The sequence below is a fragment of the Dysidea avara genome, chromosome 14, assembly GCF_963678975.1.
Source record: "Dysidea avara chromosome 14, odDysAvar1.4, whole genome shotgun sequence".
NCBI classification, from domain to species: domain Eukaryota; kingdom Metazoa; phylum Porifera; class Demospongiae; order Dictyoceratida; family Dysideidae; genus Dysidea; species Dysidea avara.
Window position 1 is genome coordinate 2868907 of NC_089285.1, and position 11748 is coordinate 2880654.

At 36.6% G+C, this 11748-nt stretch overlaps 1 protein-coding gene across 1 annotated transcript in view; it reads right to left on the reverse strand.

Moving 5' to 3' along the window:
• Positions 1–3085, reverse strand: part of LOC136244276 (uncharacterized) — a 93153-nt gene extending 90068 nt beyond the window's left edge. The window contains exons 1-2 of the mRNA XM_066035821.1: positions 2610–3085; positions 284–577 (exon numbers count right to left, since the gene is read on the reverse strand). Coding sequence (XP_065891893.1) covers positions 284–577; positions 2610–2922 — 607 coding nt within the window. The 5' untranslated portion in view covers positions 2923–3085. The remainder of the gene's footprint in view (positions 1–283; positions 578–2609) is intronic.
• Between the last annotated feature and the right edge of the window lie 8663 nt (positions 3086–11748).

Here is an 11748-nt window from a genome sequence, read left to right on the forward strand (position 1 = left end):
ACAGGAAATGTATGTTGAAAATTTTGATTAGCTGTAATATTGTGTCAGACATTTAAACAAAAAGACTTTGAAAACGTTTTAGCGGGTCAAGCAGTGCTACAAATGAGCCAAATTTCAAGATCATGTGTAATCGCACCCAAGAATTATCAAATGTTTTTGAGGATCCAGCTCAACGTATACATACTAGAGTTGAGATACAGAAACCCTTTCAGTCACAAAATGTAATATAATGTACAGTAGCCGAGCAGACTTGCTATGGTTACTATCTGATGTATAAACTTACTTGTGCAAGGCTGTAGACCACCATTCAAATTTATTTTCTCTGATCTAATGGCATACGAAGTGTTTAGTATTGGACAATTGACTACATAGTCTTCAGAAATGTTATTGGGGGTGAAAATAAGGGAGCATGTTCCACTGCCAATCGTACACACAGAATGAAGTCCATCTTGTAGTACTTCACACTCTTGTATCCTGATAAAACATTCATCAATGTGAACAGTAAATGAAATGGTCACTTTCTCTCCATTAACACAAGCTGAAGAGCTCAAGCATTTAGAACAGGTAAAATTGTCATCTGAAAGTATACAAGAGTACATATGTACAGTGAGGTATGTATAACAACTTAATGATCCTAAAATACAATAACCTGGCTTATTTCAAATGTGAAATGTGACTGGCTCATTGAAAACCAATTTTATAGTCTTTCCAATCATTTGACTTTAATAAGTCATATAACTTCATGTTACTTACCAGCTTGAAACAGACTATTGTGTTAAGATGCAAGTATGCCCAATTTGACCAAATAACTATAAATGTCAGACTTCTGGAATATCTATAAGACAAGGTTTTGCAGAACGGGTCTCAAATATTATTTGTATAAACATCAAATTGGTAGTATTCCAGCTAATCATTGTAAAAAACTAGAAGCGAATTTCACTACTAATTTCTGCCACAATACTCGCTATTTTTGTGTAGTGATGTTCACTACTCTTTTGTTGTGACCCTCACTAAGTAGTAGTGAACGTGTAGTGTCGGTCACTATAAAATTAGTAGTGAACGATATATATTCCACACAAAAAGTTTATGGTAGCAATGTAAGCAAATGATTATTTACTGGTATATATATTATTGACCTAACGATTATCTAGAAAGAAAAGAAATGACTGAATTCCTGTATATAATACGTGTTTTGTTTTTGTTTATTGAAATAATCTTTTATGACATTTAACCAGCACAGAAATATTTTACAAAATAATTATCCAAGTGTTTCTGTTGAAAGTTTGTAATGTGAAGGCAAGTCACTACATTTGAATAGAGAAGAAATTGCCCCAAAAAGGCTAAGGCCATTACTACCAGTACCTGACAAACAACAAACACATTATATATACAATACAATGATACTTCCTATGGAAGCCTTGGGACTATTATATATTCCCCTTGGTTTTCCCTATCATGCAGTCAAGAATACATACATACTAGGTCAGGATATATAGTGTATCAACACCAAAGTTTTGCTGTTATGCTAACAGCCATTCCTATAACATACTTTCTTAGCTCCTCATGTACTTACTCCACAGAATTAGCTACTTGCTTGCACACCCACACACATAGGTGATTCTAAGGGGGGGAAGGGGCAGGGACTCCCTGCTGAAAAATAACATTTTCTAAATCTTGGGAAAAAAGATAATCACAAATGTACATGCATATAGTTGCTATAGTTCATGAATGTACACATAGCTGCTAGCTAGATAGTAGTTATTGTCTAAGGCCTACAAATCGTTTGGTTTACTGCGTAGGGTATTCAAGGACTCCAAATGTGCCCAGGCCCGTAAATTGTTGTACATTACTCTAGTTAGATCAAAATTATTGTACTGTTCAACACTGTGGAGACCTTATCTATTAAAGGATGTTGAATCACTTGAAAAATACAGCGAAGAGCCACCAAATTTGTTTTATCTAATAATAATTAGACTACAGATCTAGGTTAATCCAATGCATGTGGTATATTGCCATTAATGTGCACTTATGAAATTGCTGACATCTTATTCTTTATCAAATCCATCAAACAAAATCGACATACTAAACTATGTCAATTTTACTACTGGTACTACAAGATCTGCTGGTTCCAAGATCTACCCCAAGACAGCCCACACCAACCCCATTATAAATTGCCTACCCAGACTGTGGAATTCCCTACCAATAATTGACTTGTGTCAATCTTTAGAGGTAATCAAAGTAAAGCTGAAGAAATTTCTATGGAATCATTTTCTAGCCAATTTTGACAATACTCTCTGTAGATTTCATTAACTGTGTCCTTGCTCTCGATGCTCCAAGACTCCTGCACCAAGCAATTATAGTTATTTGTAAGTTATTTTAGATATGTGTAATTAGATAGCTAGTTAGTTAACTACATGGGCTACCAGAACTGGTGTTTGGTAGACCCTCAGAATTGTATGTCCCTTAGTGTAAGCCAAAGTTTTCATATGTGTAGCTGTACCACAATTCTGTAAACCAACATATAATTTTATATTATTATTTATCATGTAGACTATCAAATATTACTATATGCCTGAACTCGGCCTGAACAAATAGCTAACAAAACTTACTTCCTGGTATCACCAGTACTTTCCTAACAAGTTCGCTGGCTTTGTAACAGCTGTATTCCCCATAATCATTACTCACAGAAGTAAGTGTCACCTCAGAAGAGTTAGAAATTTGATTTTGGCCGTATCTCCAAGAACAATGTTGACTGCATACATCATTACACTCAGTTAGGGTAGTACTGATTAGCTGATTAGAGATTTTAGGCCATTTGTGAGTCTTGTATTGATCGCAGTCATTCACGGACCCTGTCGTGGCGTTACAAAAACAGCAGCAAATCACAAGTAAGATGATAACACACTGGTACCAATTTGCCATGATATGTAGTTGTTGTAATGAAGACTCAGTAAAGAAACTATTGTAGCTACAACGACTGCGAAACTATTAGTAGTACTGACTTCCGTTCTAGCGAACGTAGGATGATCTCGCGCATCCTCAGCGAGGCCGCCGCGGCGAATCCCACGGAATTTTCTGCCAAGATTCCAGCTTGCAGCTACTGAATTAAAAGAAAAACAAAATTATCGATATTAGGATTTCAAATACCGCTACAAATATTTTAGCTATATTACTCTCTTGACAACAGTGCCATGATGAAATGTCAAGGTGGACTCACTGAATTTTCATTGCATTTTCCATAGGACTAGCTAACTAATAAAAGATTCAATGAATTTGCTTTTATTATTGAATCTCAGTCAGATATCTACACTGTGATATACGTTGACTGCACTATATGATGCCACTGTTGATCACTTGTTACACACAGAGGAGCTAGGTGGTGGGGTCTATTCTACGGAACGGAACGGAACGGAATGATGGACTAAACTACGGAACGGAATGCTTTCTCAAATTGAAGCTTGCAGCTTACCATTGCTGTACAAGTTATCGGTGGCACTTCCAGCTGGTAAACAAACGTACCCCAAGAAAGATAAAGATCGATTGTGGGTTCTTGCTGTTTATCTTCGGATGTATCAAGTAGGGAACTGAATGCATGACTTTTTTTTGCTAATATGTGAGTTGTTTTTGCTTACTTTGACTATAGAATGTACAATCTGGGGCTCAGCCTTTCTAATACTACACATAAATCCGGCAGTATGTAGCTATACACTACAAAGGAAACAAGTATGGTGACAAGCTGAATCAACTCTGTCAGGCTAAACAGAATCTAAAGGAATTTTCCTCCGTGTGAAGAGCAAACATTCAGATACCTCAAGGAGGCTATATTGTGTGAACATAAATGATTCATTAACAGAGTAGTGGACTAATGCCAGATATCTCAGCCTGAGTAGTGAGTTGAATCCAGGTGTCTAGTTTACAGAATGGAATGCTTTCTGTATCAAAACTTACAGCTTGTCTAGCCGCTATCATTGCTGAAGTTGCATTCATCAGTGGAACTTCCAGGAAATGGAATAGGATAATAATAAAATATTAATAGCTGTTTCATGCAGTGCATTGTTCTATTACCTGATATATCAAGCAGGTCTCTTCAATTCATTTATTGCATGACCAAGGCAAGTTTTGTTACTACAATACAGTAGCTGATTGGATGTCAGTTGCTTCTGGTGATCTTGACAAGATAAATAGTTTAGAAGACCACTCAATTTCTTCAGTTTCAGAGCGTAATATCCACAGAGAAATTAACTAGAAAGTTACTGGTGACAGGAAAAGTCTAGGTGATCGTGACTTCATTCAGTCTAATAAACAGAATATATATGGTTGATTGAGTGAGGTATCACTTGCAGAATGTTCAGACAACCAGCGATGAAATGCATGCATGGATTCATTGAATTTTTGTTACATTAAATATCCAAAATGTAAAAAGTTCCCCTGGTAGGATAGTCTCTAAAGTGCAGTTTTTAACACAAAGGCAGAGAACCATCTTTATTCACAGCAGCAAACAGCAGCACAATTACAATCAAAAAGTCTGTTTTTATAGTCCAAAATTACATCATAATTACATTACATCATAATTAAAGTAATTGTAAGGTCTCTGATTCACAAAAAGCAAACTGACTGTATAATATTAATCCACTTGCTTTATTTTTGAGCCTGTATACACAATAATTAAATTTTTCTCAGTCCTAGAATAAGATGGGAGAGAAAATTTATCATTGTTTACCTATACTGTACAACTTCAAAGGAAATGAAGAATAAAATTAGTAAAACCACAACAAGGTGAATTACAGATTTAAATACTAAATATGAATTAGAGCCTTTATATAATTATTGTTCCAAAGCTAAATTGTAGATGGAAAAAACAAGGACTGGTGAGATCTTGGTTATTTAATGACAGCGGTTGGAGATTAAAAAGGTGGTAACTTCTTGAATTTGTTGCAAAGTGGAGGTACAAATCAAAATGGGATATCAATTTCATTATGAAAAATTTGTATACTTAAATAATCTAGCATTACTGTATTCATTTGTCCTCCACTTAAATATGCTACAACAGTGTCGATACATTGGCAGTCTACCTTGAAATCTCAACTCTAGAGTAGATCCAACTCAGAGCAGCCCACACTGTAAGATCCCACTGTAATTTCATGGACCATGCAGCTGGACTGTAATCACTTGAAAATAGATGAACAAATTTAACCTGTTTTGTTTGAAGTGAAGCATGTGAAATGTTACACTTAAGAAATCCTAGGATTCTTAGGTGGTATGTAATTAATGTGAGTGTTCCATTTCTGGTCTGACTAGATACATTGAAATTACACACACATCTTGGTCCAAATCACATTTGCCTGGTGGCTATGGGCATGGTTTGCATAGCTAGGCTTATAATTGAGATTTGGTTGATCTTGGAGTTTTGGCATTTGGCCTGATTTAAGGCTAGCAGTCAGACACATCCTTGAATTTGTGCAACAGAAAAAAATCAGTTCACTATTGAATACAGCATTAGTCCACTGCACCGGCTGTTAATAACTCCATGCATACAATTCAGTGATGTTCGCAGAATATAGCCCTTTTGCGATCTGCCAAAATATTTGCTCCTCTCACACTGCACAAAATTCTTCAAGTTTTAATTCAGCTGGCTCTTTCCTGTTACCAGTGTCTTCCTGCTTGCTTTATTTGTACACTGACATATGACTTGAAAAGCCGGCCCAGACTGTTTTCTAAAGTCAAAATGAGCAAACCAGCTCACATAAAGTGCCCTTCTTGGTATATCCGTAGATGAACCAAGGATGAACATCACTGATACAGCTCATCCCACAATTAATACTTCGTTACTAATGACGACCAACAAGAACCCACAATCGATCCTTTAATTCTTTTTATCTTATGTTTAATCACCCACTGGAGGTGCCACTGATAACTCGTAAGGGCAGTTTCAGCAATGGTAAGTTGCAAGCTTCAATTTGAGAAAGCTTTCCGTTCCGTAGTTTAGTCCATCATTCCGTTCCGTTCCGTTCCGTAGAATAGTCCCCACCGAGCTAGGACATACATTGCTCACCGCTTACTTCATACTATGTAGCTAGCTATATACTGTTTGGAATTTTGCGTAAGTCGTAACACAAAACTAGCAAACAATGGGGCACTCGGTAATTAGCAAGATCTTTAGCTAGCTAGCAGTTCATGTACTGTGCTTTGAAATTATTGCTGCTTTAATTGTTACTGCATGTACAGAAATCAAAAAGACAACTAGTATCCATTAAGCATCACTGTAAAAAATATCTTTATCATTATTATTGAGCAGACTGCAGACAGCACAGCTGATATGCTCAGGAAAAAAAGAAAGCAATCAACAAAATGGATATAGCCACGTAGTTACAAAAATTACAGTTATTGAGTTCTATACAATATGCTTGCCAGTGGCATAGCCAGAAAAAATTTTTTTACCAAGGCAAAGTCTATTCATTGAAATAATTGAGAGGGTCAGCTTCTGACTCAACTGATTCACACACTTTCAAGGTTGGATGGTACAGCATTTGCAGGTTGACACTCTGTTTGGATGGAAAAAATTGTTTCAGAAGACTCTGAGCATTTTCTACATGTCATAAGTAATGTTCCAGCTTAGTTAATGCTACAGTATATGCATACCATGCATGCTTCAATTTTTAGACTAGTGTAATTGTACTCAACACAAAAACTGAATCAGACTACTCCAGAGATATTTTGAGTGATCAGGCCATCGTGGACTGCAATGGTAGTCATAGTCGTGCACACTACTTTTTCGGCATTGATCTGCTGTGATGTTTTAAGTCAGAGATTATCTCTTTGATGTGATGTTCAACTGCATGAGCTAATCATGTCAAGTTAGTGAGTCTAGGGGCATGCTCCCTTAAGGAAATTGTACGCTTTGAAATGGTATGTGGAGGCTATTTTTTATTGTAACTGCTAATGCATGACATGCATGATCAATTGATTAATGTAAATGATTTAGACCAAGCAGTGCAATGAGAATTGTGGTTATAATCTGTACTGAATGTTCTATTAGTCTAAGAGTGTATTATGATGACTGCTCTATTAGAGTATCTCGATCTTTTTACAAACTCAAGTAGCTGAGAAGTGATCCATCCAATGCCGGACTGTGTCACCAAGGGTTCTGGCCCTGCTTAGTACTACAGCCATAGATACTATTGTGTGTGGTACAGTAATGCTGTCCAGTAATGTTTGAGTAGAAAATTCGGGGTGCCAAAACTCAGGCCTGCTCAGCCAGCCTGTTCAGTTGAGCATTTTTTTTACCGAGGCAGCTTCCTTGGTTGCCTCAATGGTAGCTACACCACTGCTTGCAGTTCTGCTGAAAAAGAGTCAATATTGTTGCACCTAATTATGGTAAATGGTAAGTTGTTCCAATCCTTAATTGATCTTGAGAAAAACTCTGTTGGTGTGAATAAGTGAATGAGTTTGAATAGGTGAATGAGTATGGTAGAATGAAATGATGAGGGTGATATAGTCTGGTGGATCTTGTCATTGAAATGAAATAAGAAGGAATTGACAGTGAATGATCTTGATGCATGATTGTGACAAGTGTTTGTAATCTGGATATTAGGCTTGGCCAAGAAAGATGTTGTATCATAGCTGTGACTGAGCTGAATCGGTTGAAATCATTTAGGACCCATCTAGCTGCCCTATACTGTACTTTCTCTAACTGCTGAATATTGTTATGTGGGTAGTATGGGTCCCAGATGACTGCAGTGTATTCCATTGATGGGCATACTATTGTAAAAAAGGCTGCTGCTTTGATGTAGCAACTCAGGTTGTGTTTCAGGAAGTTTAATGTTAGCAGCCATATTAGTAATATGTGGAGACCATGATAGTTTGTTATCCAATAAAGTAGGAGTGTTAACTGAGCTATATACATGTGGTATTATGCAGTGGCAACTCTAGACCTGACCTACAGGGGGGGGGGCAAGTAGGAAAAAGCATGACTATTGTTGTATGGCTGTAAAAGTAGAATTTCAGGGGGATCTGCAGGATTTTTGCAATTTGAAGGCTTGAAAACAGCCTAAAATTTATGCTATAAACAAGAAAAATGCTAAAAATACCTAACAATGCCAATCTATACTGCAACTTTCCCCCAAGATATATAAAAAGTTATTTTCCAGCGGGGGGAGCTCGAGGGGGGCATGACCCCCCGGCCCTTCCTTAGAATTGCCTATGGTATTATGTAATGAGCAGATCTGTAATGCAGTGGCTGAGCTAAATCAAATAGTTTGATTGTAACAATTGTTCACTTAATGATTCCGTCAATCAATACAACAATCACCAGCACACTATAGATTACAACAAACAACACTGTAAAAAATGAAGTGTGTCCTGCACACCAAAATGTCACAATATACACGCCAACTTGGCAAGTGGTGTGTATATTGCAACATTTTCAATGATGTGTCAGACACACTTTATTCAGCAACCACCACACTACACAATAGGTTAACATGTGTAGTTGCCATGTATTGTTCCCCACAGCAAAACTGCAGCTGATTGCTGCAAGATTATTAAAGGGTGTGGTCACCATGATCTGATTGTTTAATTTTGTGATTGTTCAAGGATGTGGTCATGCATAGTGATCTGATCATTTAAAGGTGTGGTCACTGTGCTCTACTTTCACTATTATATAAGTAGCTACGTACAGCTATCTACTCCTTTTACAGTAGCATAGGCATTTTAAATAATTTTGTGGTATCTATATATGTTATGTTCCTCTAAGGAAACTGTCTTTAATGCTCCAGTATAATTATGGTTTCCTTGCATGAAGAAGTAGAAGAAGACAACTATGTAATGAAGAGTGCAGAAGGCAAACACACACTTGACCAGAAAGAGTACACTCCACATGTCAGGTTGCTATTGTGGCATGGAATAGTAGACATTTGCTGCTTTGTCTAGCCTCTAGCCTTGAAACTGTGGTCAAGCAGGCAGGCTGGCATGTAGGCAGACCAAAATTAGGGACCAAAATCCGGTTGTGCAATTATTTTAATGTTTAAATATTTGATCTCGTTTTTCTTGCTTTTAATGCTATAGATTTGATGTTATAGATGCACCATAACTCTTCCATGTAAATTGAAATTTATATGACAATTATAATGGCAGTATTTTGTTTTGAGGAATGCTACTGTACAGTACTGTACGATTAAAACAAGCAAAGTCAACCATAGTCACAAGGACCTTGGCATCATTTTCTCAACTGGACAAGTACCTCAATACTAAAGCATATCAAATTCTAGACGCATGCATATTCAGAATCAACTGAACAGAAGGATTTCATCACTTTTACATTTTTCACTATACCACTTAATGCATTCCTCTCAAATATGGAGCCCTCAGTTAATCAGAGACAACATAACTACCATGTTTCAGTGCAGAGCCACCAAATACATATACTCAATTACTATGTACACCTCATCATATAAATCAACCCCTAGGTTACAAGAACTGAACTGAATGATTAATGTTTCTAATCTGAACACATGCACCAACAGATAATTTTGACATCAAATGGTATAACTAGTTCAACCCAAACAACACCAAATCTCATCCCAGAACATGCACAGCATTTGCTACTCACCATCACTTTTTAACTTTATCTCTAAGCTATTACATGTTCATTTTATCTTCTATTTCCATGACTCAAGACAACCAATTTTCATTTTCTTTATAATTGTAACAAGTATAATCATGTAGTTTACCTATTGAGTAAATTTAAAGTAACTGTTAATTATTGCTTGTAGTTGTAATGTAAGTTGTACATGTTTTTCTCTGGCTGTGTGTGGGCTGCATTAGAAAGCAAAAAATTACACAGTTATATATGCAGCTATATAAACTGTATGTACATAAGATGTTTTCTTTGTGTTGCATGCTTTGCCTAGCTGCTTGGAAATTAGATACTGGGGTATTTCCTTCGGAGAATAGCTACCACTTTAGCTAGTGGAGCTGTAATAAATCTTCAAAATCTTCCACATTTTCCTTTATTGGTTACATAGAAGACAATTATCACTCAATGAATACCATCATCTGATGATTGCTTGTGAACAGAAACTGCATGGGTTGAATGTGGGTTGCTCAACCCGCTTTTATGAAATGGTGTATTGGTTTTGACCTTCAGCACTTTACTCAAATTATACGAGGCTGATTTTAACAGACATCTTTTTTGGGTGGTGTGGCAAGCTTGAATGGAGGTTGCCAACCTAGTAAATGACCTGGCTTCATGAGAATCAGTAGTACACTGGTGGATGGACTCATATACTAAGGGGTGTCTGGATTCAGTGGAATGGAATGGTGGAATAGACTGGAATGGTGGATGGAATGGTGGACTGGAATGGAATAGATCAGCAATTAGATAATTTCACCTAGTGATCACCTCTTTATAATACCACCTCCTAACAAGACCACCTCTTTATAAAGACCGTTTTACTTAATTGTCTAAATTGTTGTTTTAGAATGCATGTAGTATTATTAATTAATTCAGTGCCACATGCCTTGAAATGTCAGCATGATAAGTGATTTATGATGCAACAACACTCCATACAAAACAGCTTCGCTGTACAAAGAAGATGTGTCTACAGACTCCACAAAACTAAAGGAGCTAATATATGGTAGGGCCAAGAAATGAATGTTGATACTGGCAACTAACTGCAAGTCCTTTATCATTAACTCGTACAGTATTGCTGAGAATTTCAAATTAATTCCGTGAAACTCTATATAGTTGGCTAGTAATTTGGCTCTATAGTCATTGTAGATGAGTAAAAAAGGCAGCCAAATTACTAGCCAATGAAGAGTTTCAGGGAATGCAGCAAGACTGAATGATAAAGGACCAAGATTATAATTATCTGCTGGCATAAACATTTCTTGGTCTCACCAGATATTAGTTCCAATTACTTTTAGCTTTTCGGATATGTCTTTTGTGCTGTTTTTGCATGGGGGTATTGTTGTATCATACTGCTAGGCATATGGTACACAATTAATCAGTAAGACCATCCTATGGGGATACTTAAAGTACTTTTAGTTCTAGAACTATAAGTACTTTTAGTACAGTAATTTATTTAGTTCTAGTATACTAAAACTAAATCAAAATTATGAGGCATTTTTGGTTCTAAATGATACTATAGAACTAAAACTGTTCTTAAAATTGAGTTAAACCAGCAGTATATGTGACTGGATTTGCGAAAAGGGGTCTTCCACACACATCCAATTTACGAACTTTGACAATTCATAACTCAAGATTGGAAAATGTTACTGACTCGAAATTTGGTCAGAAGTGCACACCAACATCAGTTAATGGATGGAGATAATTTCAAGTTTGTATCTTTCTTGAACACTAAGTTATGGTCTTCCAAGTTCACAGAATTGGATGTGTGTGGAAGACCCCTATTCGCAAATCCGGTCACATATACTAAAACCAGCAACACTAATTTAGCCATTAAAGTAAAACAGTTTTCATAAAGAAGAGGTGACCACAGGTGAATTATTTCCATTCCACCATTCCATTGCACTCAAATCCAGACGCCCGCCACTAAGGACACTCAAAGAGATTCTTACAGTTGCCAGCAAGAACTAATGCCTACTCAAACTCTTTTCTTCCAAGCAGTATTAAGCTGTGGAACTCTTTACCAGATGATTTTGTAATTGTTTCAGACCTCAATCATTTCAAACAAGGAATAATAGGACTGTTATCTTAATTCTTAATTTTTGTAATGTAATTACTAATCA